This window comes from Nicotiana sylvestris, chromosome 3, assembly GCF_000393655.2.
Source record: "Nicotiana sylvestris chromosome 3, ASM39365v2, whole genome shotgun sequence".
Taxonomy (NCBI): Eukaryota; Viridiplantae; Streptophyta; class Magnoliopsida; order Solanales; family Solanaceae; genus Nicotiana; species Nicotiana sylvestris.
In genome coordinates, this window is record NC_091059.1 from 184,486,236 (window position 1) to 184,506,059 (window position 19,824).

The following is a 19,824-nucleotide window of genomic DNA, read 5'->3' on the forward strand; positions in this document are numbered from 1 at the left end:
AATTCTTGTAATAACATTCTAGGGTATTAGTAAAATTAGGGAAGGGGCTTTTATCTTATACTTGCGTTGAAATGGGTAGAAATATTACCTATAGGTTCATTACTTAGTTAAAGTATGCTATTATGCTCAAAAATGTTCGGCTATCATGTATTAGAAATCATGCCTATAAGTATTTTATCTTTGCTCAAAACGTGTTATTTTTCAGTTATTATAGAAATCATGCCTATAGGATCTAAAATCAATTTTAATTATAGAAATCATGCCTAAAGGATCTAAAATCAGTTTTAATTATAGAAATCATGCCTATAGGATCTAAAATCAGTTTTAATTATAGATTCATGCCTATAGGGTCTGAATCAGTTTAATTAATTATCCTACTCGTTCCTTTAAGAGTCTTCAACGTTGTGTTAATTATCATCACTAGAAACCATACCTATAGGACTCAATTAACCAATTTTGAACATAATCCTGTGATTACCACTATTAGTTACTACGTGAAAATGCCTAGATATCATGCTTATAGGTTTAATCTCTTATACCTGTAATCAGTAGGCAACCACATAGGTTTCAGAGATTGTATAGGTAAATTGCCCGCTCATTAAATTCAGAATCACATAGAGATCCTGCCTATAGGATTCTGCAACTTCAACTTGTTAAAATCTGCAACTATCTTTGTTAACCAAGTTTTGCGTGCATTTGTTGTCTAAGTGCGGAGACCAACCTGAGTCCTTATTTGCTTATAAGTGAAAGTTCAAAATGTTTGTATGTCGCCTAGTATTTTTTAATTTTTGAGCAACCTAAGTTAGAGTCTAGAACCACCATAAGATAGAGGTCCAAATGCCTCCTGGACCATAGGCATGGGACGGATAGTGCACGCGTAGGGTACGACTTAGAATTGACTAGTGCGCTTTGGGTAACAGCTTAAAGATAGTAATCAGGTAGCAGGAGCTGATAGTCTGCGCCCCGTTGAATAATATGAGTAACTCCCCACCTTAAGGGAGTTACGAAGTATTATTTATGTTGCACGGGGTGATCCATTAGGATAAAAAACTTAGGACCCCCCCCCCCCATCTTGTCTTTCATCAATTATTTGTGTTTAATAATAAACTTCCCAAATTTCTTGTTTTTTCTGTACTTAATCTCCTAGACTAATTCATGTAATTGAGTTCAACTGGGACCCACAGTTGTGGACCTCGAAGAGTGCCTAACACCTTCTCTTCGAGGCAATTTTGAGCCCTTACCCGATCTTTGGTGATACAAACCAGTTAGATAGAGTTATCTGTAAATAGGTACCCTAACGCACCTTAATCCGTTAGGTAGCGACTCTCTATTTCAAACCCTTCCTTAACAGAGTTGTCAATGTCGAAACCCGATTTCGCGAGAAAAAGGGGCGTGACAGACATGTGCTGACTAAAGAGAGCATAAAGATACTGGAGGCTGCATACTCAAAGAAGGAAATGAAGCAGGCCTTACGAGCAATTGCAGGGGATAAAAGCCGTGTCCCGGATGGCTATGGGATCCAATACTTCAAAGGCAATTGGAGAATAATAGGGAATGACCTAACTGCATGGGTGTTGGAGTATATCAATACTGGAAGCTACTATATGTGCTGAATAATACAGTAATCACCTTTATTCCAAAAGGTACACATGCAAACTCTGTAGGTGATTACACGCATATAGCTTGTTGCACTACTATCTATAAGGTTATGTCAAAGATGTTATGCTAAAGATTAAGGAAGGTGTTGCCTGAAATAATTTCAATAAATCAAAGTACTTTTGTAGAAGGAAGGTCTATTGCTCAAAACGTCTTAATTTGTCAGGACTTAGTACGACTCTACAACAGGAAGAACACTACAAAAAGTTGCCTTATAAAAATTGACCTCAAGAAAACCTATGAATCGGTGGAATTAGGGGTGGACATCGGTCGGTTCAGCTCAGTTATGAATATTATCGATTTAGCATATCGGTTATCGGTTTATAAATTTGATAAACTGATAACCGAACCGATAAGATATCGGTTATTGGGTATCAATTAATCGGTTATCAATCATTATGGGTTCGGTTATCGATACTTGATAAGATAACTCAATCTAGAGTTAAGCAAAAAAGAGAAGACAATTCACTGGAGTTAAGCAAAGAAGAGAAGAATTCACATATAGTATACTACCCATTTTTGCGTTCTGTCCAGTGGTCACAATTGGAATAGTATAAATTCTTCAATAACAGTTTTCCAAATACATTAATAATAATACAAAGTAGTAGCAATTTCACTTTAAAATTAACAAGTCCAAACATATAATACTAACAGTTCGAATTCAAGTTAACAAGACAACAACTACTCAATCCTTATAGGTTTCACCAAAAAATCAGTGAATAAATATTTATCAAACTGCAGCAATTCCCACAAAATGTTCCAAGGCATTAGCTGCCTCCTCTGATATGATAACAACCATAGTTGATTTAGAATTTTTATTTCACACAATACCTGCACTTCCATAAGTGTTGAAGCCCTCAAACAATCCAAGATAAAATTGATGTTGTTTGTCAAATGCCTAAGCTGAAAAAAGAAACCATAGAGTAATCCCTTTATGAAGATGAATTTTGTTATAGAAATTAAAAGCCTAATGTATAAGACTAAAGACTTACGCTAGGAGTAACTAGTAAGGTCTATGAAGAATGAAGATGAAGCAACTGAAGAGTGTGGCTGAGAAAGAATAGAAGAGAATGAACTGAAACCCTAACATATGTATATGCTTAAGGTAAAGTCATAATTTTATAATTCTTATTGGGTTATCGGTTAATCTATTAATAAAATTGGCAACCCGAGGCCCGAACCGATAACCCAATAGTGAAATTTTTTTAAATCGTTACCGAACCATTAATCCATTAATCCGATACCGATAACCCAATAAATAATTAACGGTTCGGATTATCGGTTTTATCCGATATATGCCCGACCCTAGATGAAATGGGGATTTGTAGAAGAGATGTTGTATGCACTGAACTTTCCTTGCAAATTCATTCGATGGATAATGATATACATTACAACTACACAATATCAATTGCTATCAATGGTGGTATATATGGAAACATTACAGAGAAGCGAGGACTAAGGCAAGGGGACCCAATATCCTCATTATTATTTATAATATGCATGGAGTACTTTACAAAAATAATGGGGCTGATGGCTGAACAAGAAGGATTTGCTTACCATACAAAGTGCAATGGGTTGATCTAAATCATCTCTGCTTTGTAGATAATGTACTAATGTTTTGCAAAGGAGATTTCCAAGCTATAGTATTGATGCTAAGAGGATTGTAAAGTTTCTCTAATGCATCTGGCCTCACTACAAATGCTGCTAAATCAAATATCTTCAGTGCCAACATGGATGAATAATGCTTGAATAATTTGTATGAGATGACAGGGTACAAGAGGGGGGCACTACCATTCAGATATCTTGGGATGCTCATCTCACCAAGGAAGCTATCAGCAATGGACTGTGAAATATTGGTGGATAAGCTGACTATGAAGGTGAAATATTGGGGTCAAGGAGTCTATCATATACAGGCAGAGTATTGCTGGTAAATATTGTATTACTGCACATACACTCTTAACGGTCGACCATTTTTTGTTGCCAAAGAAAGTAATTAAGAGCATCACAGCTATATGTAGGAATGTTTTATGGAATGGGAAGGCTCACACAAACAAACCCCCACTAGGTGCATGAGACTTAGTGTGTATAACAAAGAAGCATGATGGACTGGGGATACATGATGTTGCTATATGGAATGAAGCAGTAGTAACAAAGTATGTATGGAACATAGTAGCAAAAACAGACAACTTATGGGTACGATGGGTGGATCACATATACTTAAAGGGGAGTGCATAGTGGCAATACAAACTCCTCAAGATTATTGTTGGCATTGGAGGAAAATATGCACAATTAGAGATAAATTTGCAACTGATTATATATACAACCACTGGCTAACTGCTAATGGAGAATATACACTAGGTAGTGGCTATAGCTGGAAGAAAGGGGCTATGGAGGATTGACCTTAGACATGGTGGGTATGGAATGGAATGAATATGCCTATGCACAACTTCATCTGCTGGCTAGCTACATACAAACGACTCCTGACAAAGGATAGACTGAAGCATATGAGAATTAGCCAAAACAAATTATGTGTGATATGTGGTAATGAAGAGGAGACAATTAAACATCTATTTTTTAAATGTCAACTATCGAAAGAATGCTTGGGAGGTATCCTGAAATGGTTGAACATTGGTATAACTAACACAGAATTTCGAGGGCTAGACAGAAGGATGATAAGGCAAGTTAAAGGGAGAATGTGCAGGGAATTTGTACTAGCAACATTAGCAGTTGTGGTGTACTACATATGAAAAGCAAGAAATGCAGCACTCTGGGACCAAACGGTCCTAAGGCCTAGGCACCTATGCAGCCAGATAAAGCAGGATTGCACGCACAAAGCTTATGAAGTACTGGAAAAAGACACTCAAGTAGGGGCAGAGGTTTGATTGAAGCACTGTATAGCTAAGAATGTATAGGAGGGAATTGCATATATAAGGATAGAAAGTAAGAAAATAGGAAATAACAACATATCATTAGAGAGGATAATTGTCTGATGCATATGTAAATCTAATTTGTAAGTATTGGTCAGGTGACAAATAAAATCTTTTCCGTTTCATCAAAAAAATATTATTTTAAGTTTTGGAGTATATGAAATTAATATGTTCCCACCAAAACATTACTCTATAAAATATGCTTCACTGTAATGAGAGTTCAAACAACAATAGATACAAAACATAATCATCAAATCTCATTGTTAAAGGAGATGCACACAGATTTTTTGGACTAACTAGAGAGTTTTAAAAAAAAACTTTTGAAGAAAAAAATACTCCAAAGAAAAAGAGAATAAAAGATGACTTTAGTGGACTTTTGTGTTTAACGAAGGGGATATAATGAAGAGTTCTCTGTGAATTCCAATATTTGAGTATTGGAAAGCTACAATTAACCATTAATTATTCAAGAAGTGTTGGTTAATGAATTAAGGGTAAAACAAGAAAAAAATATGTCTTCTTTTGATATGCGTAAAGTGACAAGTAAAAATGAAAATCTATTTTTAGTATACATGCCAAGTAAAAATGAACGGAGGGAGTATGTGTGTGTGTGTGTGTGTATATATATATATATATATTTAGTTATTGTGATTTTCAAAAATAGTTGTCTCAAATTATTTATCATTTTAGAAGTTCAAAACAATTAATTATTTTTGTCCATTTACCCTTAATAGTAATTGTTCTTGAAGATGAAGATAACACATAAATAGAGTAAATATTTAATGAAGAGAGATTATATCTTAAGACATAAATAAGGATAAAATAGTCCAAAACCTCTTCTTAAGGGGCGTGTAGAAAAAGAAATACAATAGATAATTTAAGACGAAGGGAGTATACATATAGAAAAATAATAATACTCCCTCCTGTCCAAAATAAGTAATTTTTTGGTTGTTTTCACACATATTAAGAAATTCACCTTTTAACATTAATTAGCAATAAAATTGACCATATTAACCTTTACTATCTCTTCACATAAACACTTCTAACACATACTCCAACATTAATTACTCTAAGGGCAATGTAGAAAAAAATAATTAATTCATTCTTAAAATCTGAAAAAATCACTTATTTTGGACCACAAGAAAAAAACCAAAAATTACTTATTTTGGACCGGAAGGAGTAATATTTAATTTATATTCACCGAAGATGTGTAACTATTAACTAACCATTCTTGCATTTTGGATTTTTGAATTTTTTCCATTCTAGGAATTTGTTATGCTATTCTCAGGATGTATAATATTTAATTAATCAAATCTATTTTGGAGAAGAAGACATGGATTGTTGTTACAGGTTACACCTTTCTCGATGTATGGTATCGTAAATTGTTCTCAACTACCTCTTTATTTTCTGGGAATAGAAAAATCATTTTGGTCATTTAACATGAGCAAGACAAGTTGAATTGTTTTAACTTATTGGGAAAGAAAATGCCTTTGCATCCCTATAGAATTTAAACCCCACAACTATGGTGGGCCCAAGACTATAACTCAACATTTACCAGAAAATCTCAACTTTTGTCCTTACTGTTTATGTTTAACGTTAATTCTGATTTTAGCTTCGGACTTGCCATAATTTAAGGAAATTTTTGGAGTACGAACAAGTGTGAAATGTTCAGTTTTCTAATTAGTTTGGCTTGGTTAGCATAAAAGGACATAGCACGTTTTAATAAAATTATAATAAGAGCCAAAAAGATAAAGTCGAAGGTACAATATGCCGACAACAATAGCATAGGCACTAAAATAAATGTGTACTTGTGGTTAGAAAAATGTGTATTTTTTCATTCTTCTTGAACGATAGACTTGACGTAATTGGTAAAATTATTATCATATGATCATGAAGTCATGGGTTCGAGCCGTGAAAATAGCCTCTTGCAGAGTAAGATTGCGTACAATAGACCCTTGTGGTCCGATCCTTCCCCTGGCGGCCCTTTTTTCCCATTATTCTTCTTATTTTTCTCTCTTCTACAAGTCCTGTAATTCAGAATTTGACAAATTTATGAGCCCGTCCTTGTTAGTATTTTGTGTATTCTTCTGCGTATGGGGATAGTTCATGTAACACAAATTTTTTTGATTGAAAAATTAAAACACGAAATAGCTAGCATACCACATTATACAAGTATTTGTTTTCAAAAGAATTATGAAGGTTACAATTTCTAAAATTTAAATTAATATGGATTTTATTCAAGGATTTGACAGCTTGGCCTTGATTTTGTATTATCCTTCAACAACACTATGGTGTTTCCGCAAACAATAATTGGGATTCACCGTCAGAAAGAAATAATTTGGGTTTGAACAAGATGATTCTTAAACTTGAACTTGGATGCATAGAAATAGAATTCTCTCTTGCTTCTACTTGGACACCGTTGATTGACTTTCATTTTGACTTGGGAACATGTAATTTCACAGATGACATATTGATTTGAATTAACAAGCCATATATACCACTTATTTGATACACGACATGATTCTATTTGCATTTTTTCATTTTATTTGATACTCCGCATTAACTGACACATAATGCATGGATTTGGAACATAAACTTTACAATGCACTTCGACTAATACGTTCGTTTATGTGAACCCTAATTAGATGGTTTGACTAGAATGAAGTTACTTAAAGTCTTGAACATAACTAATTAATCTTGATTCTGGTCCTACATGTCAAATTAGACGGTTAACCAATTTTACATGTATAGCGGAATTCAAGGAAGGTTGTTCCAATTGAAACTGGTATGAGTCGTTGAGCTGCTACTCTATGGATTTTAGCGAAGATCATGACAATGATAAACTGTTAAAGCTTTTTCTTCTTTTATAGAAAAAGGTGAGTGTGGCCAGGAAAATCACCAGGTACAGCATCATAACCGGAAAGTACAACTGGCTAAATTCGTAGCTATTTACCTTCTTCTTCTTTTTTGTCGTACTAGTTAATACTATACTAGTATTTACTAAGGAAAACAAAAAATATATAACCTCTCACAAAAGAAATAATTTCTCACAAACTCGATTTGCGAGATATGTGTAAATTTCAAAATTTGAATTCGTCTATATATCACTGATGACCCTTTTGCATCTTGTTCTTTTATTAGTAGTGGTTGTGCTGCTTCAGGTAGGGTTGTTTGTTGATGAGAGTAGTACTTGGTAACAAAATGGATACAACTAACTGATGAGAAAAAGAGCGCAGCAAAACAAGAGGAGGGTAAAGAGGAGATGAGTGGCTAATTTGGAGTATTGCTGCTTCCTCAATAAATCTTTAGGGCGTAGCTCCCTATTTCCCAACACTAATGTCCATAGTATACCGGCAGCCATGCACGCGAACACTAGCGCTTTTATTCCTGGATCCACTTCATCATCTTCTTCTTCGCCCCATGACTTCATATATATTAATTCCAGAATATTTAACAATGCACAGATAACATTAATATATAGATCAATATATGCTCTTTTGACTATTCTCCTACTTAATTCTACGGTATATAATCTTTGTTTTATTCGACGACGGAGACCAATATAATGCAGAGTAAAAAAGTGAAAGCCATATTTATCATGTTATGTTCAATCCTATTTGGTTACGTTGTCAAACTCTTAAGTCTTAAGTAATTTAGTAGAAACTACGCCTGTTCGTTTGTTGTTCGTATAGTATTATAAGTTCCCTACTCTAACTAAACTCACACTGCATAAGTCTATTTGGTTTCAAATCCTACTTCAACTCTGCTTCAAACGTGAGCTAACCGGTATCTTGCAATATCCAAAGAATTCCCCTTTTCTACACTCTTCTAAAAGTGAGTTTATTTCAAGATTATATTTGCGGAATTCATAATTTTACTAATATTTATACATCTTGAATGTTACCCACCTAACCTACTCACAGATCGTTGAACGTATCTTTGGTGATATCCGATAAATAAAAATAGCAAAATAAAATAATCTTGAACAATTTTCAAAGTCTGAGACATCATTTTCTTGGTCTACGATTTTATATTCCAAAACAAGAACGATTCTTGTGGAAAAATAGATAAGAAAAGACGAACGACTCTTCATTTTCTTTCACCTTCTCTTCAAAACGAAGACAATTTATAGTGTGTTTTTTTTTAACTTGTCATCCGTTATATATTGACGTAAAAAGACAATGTGAAACAAGCCTTTTTATCTGTTTAAACTGTCTTCAGCAATGCATAAAAAGAGTCAAAAGAAGGCTAACCAACCAAATAGAAAAATCTCTCCTAAAAGAGTAACACAATGGACAGCCAACACTACCAGCCGCTGGATCAAAGGAAATTTTTGCCCAGCCTAAATCCACGCCGTCGTCCTGCCGTCTGAACCTAATAAACATGTGTTTAACTAAGCGTTAGATTTTTTCCCTCAAGTGCAGCTTAGAGAAATCTAGAGATCGGTGATAGCAGCCCCAGATTGTATAGTGGCAGCCAAAATATATGCTGCCAACAGTGGCACTTTTTTTTTTAAGGGGTGTCAAAATATATAAAAATTAACATACGAAGCAATTAATGGGATTCAACGTATAGTATATATGTATAAAAGTAAGATTTTGACTCATTTTCCGGCGAAGGAATGTCAATTGAAACCCCTTCGACTAAGGTGGCTGCGCCACTGCCAACACCAATGGCTCATAAACATTCTTGTGCTGCTCCAGAGATGAACATCTCTTTTAGCAAATTTACATTCCCGCTGCAATTGCAAACACTCACCAATTTTTAAACTATCCTACTGAGAAATTACATTGATCAGCCTCCAAAGTCCAAATCAACTTAGTAATCCCTCGAGAAAATGAATCATGTATCAAGAAATTACCACTAATAATTGGACCAAAAATTGCATAGAGAAGCCAATATTATTCAGAGTCCTGTGTACTCTATCTTTTTCAGTTGTTTTGCCTTTTCAAACTCTGCAGCATGGAAATTCTTTTCTACTTCCCAAGCTAGTTGAGACATACAATTGAAAGATGATTTTGCACCCTTCTCATCTGCAACTTCTCTGGGGAACGGGATACGGGCTTCAAATACATCATTTTGAGGAGACCTGAAGCGGACATCAAAACCTAATCTATCAACCCAGAGCATCTTGGCATCAGAAACCTGCGAGTCCAGCCCCAGAAAAGCAAACAAATAACTAAGTCGTCAAACAATTGTGAAGAGACAACCAGTAAGAAATTGTAATTTACTTCAAAGCACACAATAGAGTAATTTAAGATTAGATTACATTCCTTGACCTGGAGCACGGATCACAGATATAAGCATTCAACTAAACTACTAGGTAATAGATAATATTACAAATCTATACTGTAAACTTAGCGAGCTTTTATTTGGTAAAAATGGGACATGGAGAAAATGATCAAATGGTACCTAGCAACTAGAAAGAGAGCGAGATAATCAAACACAACTCTCGAGACAGGTAAAAGGGCACATAGCAACTTGTAATGCGAACCAGGGCCATCACAATGCTATTGCTAATCCTAATTCATAACCCAAAGCCTAAGCTCCGCAAAGTTCTTTGTATGTTGCTCTTGGAACTCTTATTTTTATTCATCTTGCGTTAAAATCTACAGCACATTGATGGTCTATATGCCCCTATCCCAACATTCCTTAATATTCCCTTTGTCCCAAAAATGTTGTCCCACTTTCCCTTTTCAGTTATTGCAAAATGTTGTCCACTTTTCTAAGAAGGAAACTGTAAAATATTTCGAACAACTTTTATTCTTTTCAACACAACTGCGTCCTATAAACTTCTCTACTCTTACAAAAAAATAAGGGTGGAATTTTGTAATCAATATGCAAGTCACATGTTCCAGAAGTAGCGAACAGATCTTATTGTCTACGTGAAAACCACACAGTAAATACCAGAAACTGTGCCATTTTATATGCATATGTAGAAAGTAAAAATATTTTCAAGCAAATATATACAGAAAACTCAAATAGACTTAGAACTGTTCTATATTGTATTTCAGATGAAAAAGAGAGAGAAATCTAAAGATATGAAAGTCAGAATATGAATATGATATAGGTAAAAACTGAAAAATAGTCAAGGTGCGCAAGTGACTCGGACACCACCTTTATGATCAAAAGAACAAACAAAATTAACTAACCTGAAACTTGGCTAGTTTATCTTATCCTCACACAAAGGACACTACTTGAAACAAAAAAGAGTTGGTACACCTAGACCTATAATGGCACTAAAGTGAAAAAGAAAAATTAAACTGGAAGTAAGAGAAAGTCAAAAGCTATGTTCCTTACAAACCTGGAAATCCAAGTCTACATAGATGTTGCAAAAACGTAATATGTCTTCCCTATTGTGAGTATTTATCTCTTCAATCATTCTTTCTGCAAAGTCTCGAAGAGGATCAGGGTTCGCCAACTTGTAGTCTGATGAAGTGACCCAAATTCCATCCTGAAAGTAGTTTATCATCTCATATTATCATTATGGTAGCTGCAATCAGCAATAAACATGACCTATACTATACTATTTAGGGCGAAAGAATAAACTTGAAGCTATTTGGTGTGGATAATGTAAATTGTTCTATTATTTAAACAAATGTTATCATATAGTATTTGACTAAAGCTAACCTGTTCTGTTAAATGATAAAAAGGAATACTAACCAAACATGTTATCAAAAGGAGATTAAATCAGGTTAAGTAATCTCAATCAAAGAAGCAACAAAGCTATGAATGGTTCATGGAAACCAATGAAATAACCATAGCAAACAGACAAACAAACCTCTGCAAAATCTTCAAGTTGCAGTACCCGTTCCACAGAAAGCAAAAATAAGTGGTCTTCATCTACTTCATGCCCAAATCGCTTTTTCCAAACTGAATGAAGCTTCTAAAACAAGAAACTTGGTGTCATCAATAGAGAGTTCAAATTATCATCGAAGATCAAAACTTGGTAAAATTCATCAAAAATAAAGCATCAACTTAGAACATATGACATCATTGAAATTGGAAAAAAAAAAAAGAAGTACAAAGAACTGAAGAACAATAACTCCAGTCATGCATGGTTACTATCAACTCCACGTTTATTGAAATTAGTGAATATCATGCTTGGGGATAAATGTTTCAGATAACCTCAGGAATATGTTACTATGTAATATTCCTTTCTAAATGACAACACTTCTTTTACACTGGCAAAGCATTGAAGCAGAGAAAAATCGCTGGACGATAATGGATATGAAAGATGAAATATCTCCATATTCAATCTATTCCTAGGTGTCGCTTCCCTCTAAAGTCCTACATTTCATCACATCTGAGGTGCATAGACGATTTTCCATCTTGTCCTAGTCAGGTGCTGAAAAATCAACTGGCATGCTTTCTTCACTCTCTTTTAGTAACCAAATGACATTAGCAGATGCTGAAAGACATTATATATAACTCAAACGATACTGTGCACTTAAACCTTGCTGGAAATTCATCTTAAGAAATGCAACAGTCAGCGTTAATTCCTAGTTTGTGTTTACACTTTTTGCCAGTATATGCATCCATCCCAAATTCCCAAGTCCAAAACTCCTATAAGAGTTCGATTGGATAGACAAGTGACATAGCTTTATAGGTTCCATCCAGTATCACCGGGGGCGGAGCTAGCATAGAACTTGCGGGTTCGGCCGAAGCCAGTAACTTTAGTATACACCCTGTATTTATCTAAAAAAATTCATTGAATATATATAAATTATTAATTTAGAACACAGTAACATAAACGGCCTAGAATCTCGAACCTACAAGCTTCAAATCCTGGCTCCGCATCTAAGTATCACCTTTAGCATATAGTATCAGTAAACCACATAAAAGAACTTTCTAGATATTTGTAGACATAATCCCATCGTAAAGAGGAGAAACCAATAGAAAAATCATTTTTTTTTCACCTTCAAAGCTGTGGTATCTTCTGGCTTTTCAAGAGTTCCTTGTATAGTGCACTGTGGAGTCCGCAATCCATATTGCTCTAACTGATATCAAGTTCAAATTTTTCCATCATCAAAAAATCAAGTCGATAACTTTTAACACATATGCATAATAATGTTTAAGATACATCTGTACAGACCTGAACATGGATGCTAGACTTGCAATTGACAGATAATTTGGAAGTGGCGTCATTCAAAAAGAGGACAGGAGTTCCATGTGGGTCAACAGCGAAACGGACACCAAAGCCTAAAGGCCAACCATCTTGGGTGGGCGTGGATAAAGTTCCAACTGAAGATAATTCCATAATTGTCCTCGAAACTTCAGCTGGGTATGGTTTCCCATTGTTGGTTTTTTCTGATTGAATTGGCTCGGATACAACTGAAACTGCACATTTAAGAGGCCCAATTGAAAATCTTGGACTTTTTGAGAAGGCGAATTGAGCTCTACTCCAGGATTTGCTCAAAGGTAGTGCAATTTTAGAGAGACGCGTCGAGGGAAGAGATGAAGTTGGAAGGTGGGTCGCCATTCTCAAACAAATGGGTAACTTTAGGAGCACAACTCAATGCTTAGAAGCAAATCTTTTATCTAAGACAGCTTTTGCAAATTCAGTTCAGAATCCTTATTTTTTTTTTTTTTTTAAGGATTAACTAGGCTAATTTTGTTATAAAATAGAGACTATAAAGTAAAAACAAGTATAGAGAGAAACTGATATATTATTCGAATTCAAACTGACGTACATAATGAACTGAAATCTCTTCTATTTATAGAAGAAAGGAAGCTATTGTGTAAGCTGCTAGGCAAGCTGCTGTGTAAGTTGCTACTACAAGCTGCTGTGTAAGCTGCTATTACAAGTTGTTGTGTAAGCTGCTACGCAAGCTGCTGTGTAAGTTGCTACTACAAGCTGCTGTGTAAGCTGCTATTACAAGTTGCTGTGTAAGCTGCTATTACAAGTTGCTGTGTAAGCTGCTACGCAAGCTGTTGTGTAAGCTGCTACTGCAAGTTGTTGTGTAAGCTGCTACTGCAAGCTGCTGTGTAAGCTGCTACTATAACAGATATGGATAATCTTTTACTGAGAGCAATGTTTATCCATAACGGAGTACTGAATGGATAAGCTTATTATACTCGGTATGGATAATCTTCTACCTAGGGTAATGTTTATCCATAACCGGGTACCGAAGTGATAAGCTTCTTCAGGAAGCTTATTTCCAATAGAGTACTAAATAGATAAACATATTTACGGTGGAGTCCCATATGGATAAGCTTCTTCAGGAAGATTATTTACAACGAAGTACTAAATGAACATCCATAATATAATATATTTACAACACTCCCCCTTGGATGTTCATTAAAAGATAATGTGTCTCATTAAAACCTTACTAGGAAAAACCACGTGGGAAAAAATCTTAGTGAAGGAAAAAGAGTACACATATTTAGTAATACGCATTGCTAGGTGCCTCATTAAAAACCTTATAAGGAAAACCCCATGGGAAAAAACCTTAGTAAGGAAAAAAGAGTGCATCGCGTATTTTACTCCCCGATGAAAACCTTATTTCAAATATTTGAGTCTCCGCATTCCAATCTTGTATACCATATTCTCAAAAATTGATGTTGGTAAAGACAATCTGTTGGATTGTCACTTGAACTAATTTGATGCACATCAATGTCACAATTTTCCTGAAGATCATGTATGTAGAATAATTCTGGTGAAATGTTCTTCGTTCTATCTCCTTTTATAAATCCTCCCTTTAATAGTGCTATGCATGAAACATTGTCTCCGTATAATATTGTGGGTCTTTTATCACATTCCAACCCACATGTTTCTCGAATGAATCACTGATCTCAATCATATGCACTCCCTGCTTGCCGGTTTGAAATCGAGCTTTATGGGTATCGGATAAATAACCTGCATCTGCATTACCAATACGATCTGCACCACTTTTGTTAGCATTAGCAAGATAAATAAGTGCACCATCTACACCGAGATAGAGTATTTCAGGACCAAGGAGCTCCTCATCCTCTTCTAGAGGTTGGAACGGATCCTTATTCACTTCAAGTGATTGAATATTCATTGGTGTACTTAATGGGTACACTTTGTCCATGTAAAAGTATTTTTAAGACCCTCTTGGAGCTCTTCCGGAGTTCCAATAAGATTTATGTCACCAACATAAACAGCAAGTGTAACAAATTTTGATGACATTTTCTTTATAAAAATACATGGACAAATAACATAATTTATGTAACTTTCTTTCAGCAAATATTTACTGAGGCGATTATACCACACGCGCACAGATTGCTTTAAACCGTACAAAGATCTTTATAATTTGATCGAGTACATTTCTCAAGACTTTGAATTATATGCTTCGGGCATTTTCAATCCTTCAAGGATCTTCATATAGATTTAGCCAAATAAGTCATATAGGTTAAGACTTGTATCTAAATGGTATGACATCTTCAAGTGTCTGGACTGCTAGTCCGATCCTCACAATCTTTTACAATATTGTGCACTATATTGTATTAAATATATCGTCGACGATCATTTTGTGTCAGTTCCGAAGCGACATAACTTGTGGAGATCTCATCACTTTCTTTATTTCCAGGTACCTGAACCTTTTCGGGAGTTTCATGAAATGTTATGTCGTGGGCTCTTCTAGAGCTTATTTCCTCCTCATTTTGATCATTAGCTCCTACTATTTTTCAAGGATTGTTACCTTTGAAACCGATTGATCTACCACGCTTCATGCGTACAGTAAACTCTATCCTTCAGGGACTTTAATTTTAATAGGAGCATTTGCAGCTGAAATATGATATTTAATTTTGGATCAGCAAATGCTTCTGGCATTCGACTTGAATTATCTTCTAAGTGAGGATCATGATAATTCGATTCATATAGCATATTTTTCAACTGTTTATTCCATCCCCCAAATGTTAGAAAAACTAACATATATCCCCAATCATCTTTGGGAAACATATCTTTGTGTATTATGGTAGAGAAATTAATCATATACCACACAACAAAAGATAGTAAAAATATTTGGTTTCTGATCCTAAACCAATTGTGAAGGGAGGACTTATCATATATTGTTGATCTGATGCATACAAGTGCTGCTATATGCAATTTAGAAAATCTTAGACCAACACATGAAGCTTTGTTCTCATAAGCAATGGTTTAGCCATTAATAGGAGGTATTCAATGCTAAACCAGCTTGGATATAAACCAGCATTATCAAGATGAACTGTCTTGATTTCATAATCTGAAAATTATGCTCTTAATCGAGAAAAGCAATTCCAAATGCCAAACTGCAGGTTGACAATAATTACACATGTAACCATCTCATATATGCACCTATAAGTGGTTCACATGATAGGTGAACGGGCCCATATTCACCTTTTATATATTTCAGAATCAGGGGTCTTAGTCCCAACTTTAGCTGGTATAATCAATTCATTATGAGAACAAGCAACACATGAGAATTCCTGAAGAATCTTCTAGTTCTTTAGTATATGCTTATCTGAATTCTCAAATAGCTCATTTAAAAATGGCAAATGAAAACTTCAAGTTTATCATGTCATGTGTTATCTCTTAGTAAACTTCTGGTTTACTATGGCATAAACTTTTGCTTTAGTAAACTTCTGGTTTACTGTGATACATGATATAGTACAAATTAAAGAATAAGACGGGTAACTTCTCACATACATATTATTTTACCCCCTATGATTGTGGAAACATGAAGATTATCAATCTTCCAATCATTTGTAGTCTCAATATGATAGCCATTTGTATTAGTAAACTTCAGGTTTACTACAACATATGTTTTGACCATAATCATATAATATGAATGACATATTTGTATATAAGCTCTTCGAGAGCCTTCATTTATTATCCACAATCTAATATTTATCTGGCACTACTGGTGTCATGTATTCTTTAGGCAAACATTTAGCTCTTCAGGAGTTGTTGATACATTTTGTACTATCAAATATTGCTCAGACACTGCTGGTGTCATGAGAGAAAATCACAATCAAATAAACAATGTAAAACAATTGTTTAAGCACACGAAAACTCCTCTTCATAATATTTTTCCACTTCAGGAGGCAATTTCAATTGTGTTACTTCTTCAGGAGCAAATTTAAAATACGAAATATTGAGTATATATTCTCTCAATTATATTAACTCTTCTGGAGGTGAATTGTAATGTATTCACATCAAGAGCGCGTTCATATTTACCCGACTTATTAGTATTGTCACATTCACTTCAGGGAATGGATTAATATTATCAAAAGTTCTCATCCTTCAGGAAATCGAACATAATTATCTGAATGCGCATTAATCACATCAAATTGTGATGCCTCAACCTCTTTTAAAATATTTACTACTTCAGGAGCAAATCGAGGCGTGCATTTAATATAGAGAATATTTATGTAGCTTATCTTCAATTGTAACCATAGAAAGCCTAAATTATCACTTCTGGTGATCATAGGCATATACCACTTCTGGTAGTTAACAAAATATAATTACAATGAGATATACGAAATATAACCACTTCTTGTGGTTGTATATTTCTTGCAAACTCTGCTAGAGTTTAAGTTGATCTAATAATGTTATCCATATTCTTCAAAATGACATAAACAAGATATATTATAGTAAACATCATTATCAAATCATAATTTTTCTTTATGTACAACAATTACATAACCATACTATCTATTACAAATAACAAAAATTAAAATATTTACATTTTTACAGATTCACCACCGATTACATGACTTGTTTCTCCTTCTGGGAGTGCAAGGTAATCAGTTACATCCAAATGCATGAAGTCTAAATTATCTTCAGAAATAAAATTTGTTTCAACATTTTTCTCTGTCTTCTTTAGGAAGACTTGATAAAGTTCAACCAGGTGTTTTGGCGTACGACAGGTACGTGACCAGTGCCTTTTTCTCCACATCTATAGCATGCATTTTCTGCATTTGGTGCTTGCACCGCTTCATGCTTTTGTTCCTTCCTTTTCCACTGCTGGTGGTGAGGAGGCTTCTTTGGTGCATTATTATTACCATGATTGGGGTTTCTTCCCCGACCACGGCCATGACCACGACTGGGGCCACGACCTCTTCCACGTTTAGCTTGGTGGAAGTTCGTCTCATTCACTTCAGGGAATGGACAAGAACCAATAGGTCGGCTTTCATGATTTTTCATTAATAGCCCATTATGTTGCTCTGCTATAAGAAGATGTGAGATAAGTTCAGAATACTTTTTAAATCTCATCTCTCGATATTGCTGCTGCAGGAGCATATTCGAGGCATGAAAAGTGGTGAAAGTTTTCTCCAACATATCATGATCAGTAATATTATCACCACATAATTTCAATTGGGAAATAATTCTGAACATAGCAGAATTATACTCACTGATAGATTTAAAATCTTGTAGCCTTAGATGAGTCCAATCATAACGTGCCTGTGGAAGAACGGCCATCTTCAGGTGGTCATATCTATCTTTCAAATTATTCCACAGTATGACTGGATCTTTGATAGTGAGATATTCCATTTTCAGGCCCTCATCAAGGTGATGGCGTAGGAATATCATTGCTTTGGCACTGTCTTGGTTTGATGCCTGATTTTTATCCTTGATGGTGTCTGCCAGACCCATCGCATCAAGATGAATTTCAGCATCAAACACCCAAGACATGTAGTTTTTGCCTGATATATCCAGGGCTACAAATTCAAGTTTAGAAAGATTTGACATTATTTAGGAAAAGAAAGTTCTTACCTCTAATACTTTCAAAGTATTTGCTCGAGATCTCAGAGTCTCGTGCTGATAACGTGTTATAAAATAAAGACTATAAAGTAAAGACAAGTATAGAGAGAAACTGATATATTATTCGAATTCAAACTGACGTACATAATGAACTGAAATCTCTTCTATTTATAGAAGAAAGGAAGCTGTTGTGTAAGCTGCTACGCAAGCTGCTGTGTAAGTTGTTACTACAAGCTGCTGTGTAAGCTGCTATTACAAGTTGTTGTGTAAGCTGCTACGCAAGTTGCTGTGTAAGCTGCTACTGCAAGTTGTTGTGTAAGCTGCTACTGCAAGCTGCTGTGTAAGCTGCTACTATACCAGATATGGATAATCTTCTACTGAGAGCAATGTTTATCCATAACGGAGTACTGAATGGATAAGCTTATTATACCCGGTATGGATAATCTTCTACCTAGGGTAATGTTTATCCATAACCGGGTACCGAAGTGGTAAGCTTCTTCAGGAAGCTTATTTCCAATAGAGTACTAATAGATAAACATATCTACGGTGGAGTCCCATATGGATAAGCTTCTTCAGGAAGATTATTTACAACGAAGTACTAAATGAACATCCATAATATAATATATTTACAACAGATTTCAACTTGTTTTCAAACTATAGAAAATAATTTGGGTTTTCTCAATAGCCCGCACATTTCGTAGCAAAAAAAAATTATATAATTTTTGTATATAATATAATATAATATATATATATAATATACAAAAAGTATATATATATATATATATATTTTGGCTATTATTTTGAGAGCGGGTATACAGTATTATTTTTTCAAAATATTTGGAGTTGATATTATTGAAATAGGTCAAAAATACTATTGTTACTGTAAAACACGTGATATTATATTATTTATCAGAAATAGGTGACAATCAGATTTTCATTGTTCTGACCACTAAAATCAACTAAAGACAGTTAATTTGGACATAGAAAGTATGCAATACTTAGAGAATGTTCTCAATTACACCTTTTATCCTATTAAATGTGACCTTATTAATTTTATTGGTCAATTACAGACATCGTTTTTTATATGAAATCTTTATTTCTACAATTACTTTCCTAATAAAGTCTAACGTTTAATCCATCTTCATCTTTCATTAAATGGAAACTTTTATTTTTCCTCTTCAACGGTCGAGTTAATAATAATAATACTGTAACACTTTACATTATAGTCTCAAAGTTGATTCGACATATGACCAGTTTCTTTTTTTGATTTCTCACCGGATGCCGGTATTCACATTAGGCCCCGACTAAATTCGGTTTCGCGCCGGGAAATCCCACATTGAGGGTAAAATGCTCCCAAACAAAGGTGATTCCATACCTAGGGACTCAAATCCGAGACCTCTAGTTAAGGATGAAAAAGTAATTACCACTCCACCACAACCCTAACGGGTGACATCTTATAATCATTTCACTTTTGGGATCTTCTTTCATTATACTGGTTTTATTTTTTAATTTCAAACTATTGTGCAAGGGCTCTCT

General features: G+C 34.7%; 1 protein-coding gene across 2 annotated transcripts; it reads right to left on the minus strand.

The window, feature by feature from the left end:
- Nucleotides 1-9,138: 9,138 nt before the first annotated feature.
- LOC104211321 (glutamyl-tRNA reductase-binding protein, chloroplastic) lies at nt 9,139-13,215 on the minus strand. Of its 2 annotated transcripts, none has more exons than XM_009760366.2 (5): nt 12,676-13,215; nt 12,500-12,580; nt 11,362-11,466; nt 10,885-11,034; nt 9,139-9,725 (listed from the first exon to the last, which is right to left on the minus strand). In XM_009760366.2, exons 1-5 carry the CDS (start codon nt 13,060-13,062, stop codon nt 9,486-9,488), a joined length of 963 nt encoding a protein of 320 aa, XP_009758668.1. In that variant the 5' UTR covers nt 13,063-13,215; the 3' UTR covers nt 9,139-9,485. The 2 variants fall into 2 exon arrangements, with proteins under 2 accessions (XP_009758668.1, XP_070027361.1); XM_070171260.1 differs by having other exon boundaries at nt 11,362-11,463; nt 12,676-13,134.
- Between the last annotated feature and the right edge of the window lie 6,609 nt (nt 13,216-19,824).

Bases quoted from the DNA above. Each gene is read 5' to 3' on its own strand.
- LOC104211321 (XM_009760366.2), bottom strand. From the start codon at position 13,062: ATGGCGACCCACCTTCCAACTTCATCTCTTCCCTCGACGCGTCTCTCT. The intron at 11,467-12,499 runs GTGAAAAAAAAA...TTCTTGTTTTAG, and splicing joins AAGATACCACAGCTTTGAAG to AAGCTTCATTCAGTTTGGAA. The intron at 9,726-10,884 runs GTTTGTAAGGAA...CTGGACTCGCAG, and splicing joins ATGTAGACTTGGATTTCCAG to GTTTCTGATGCCAAGATGCT.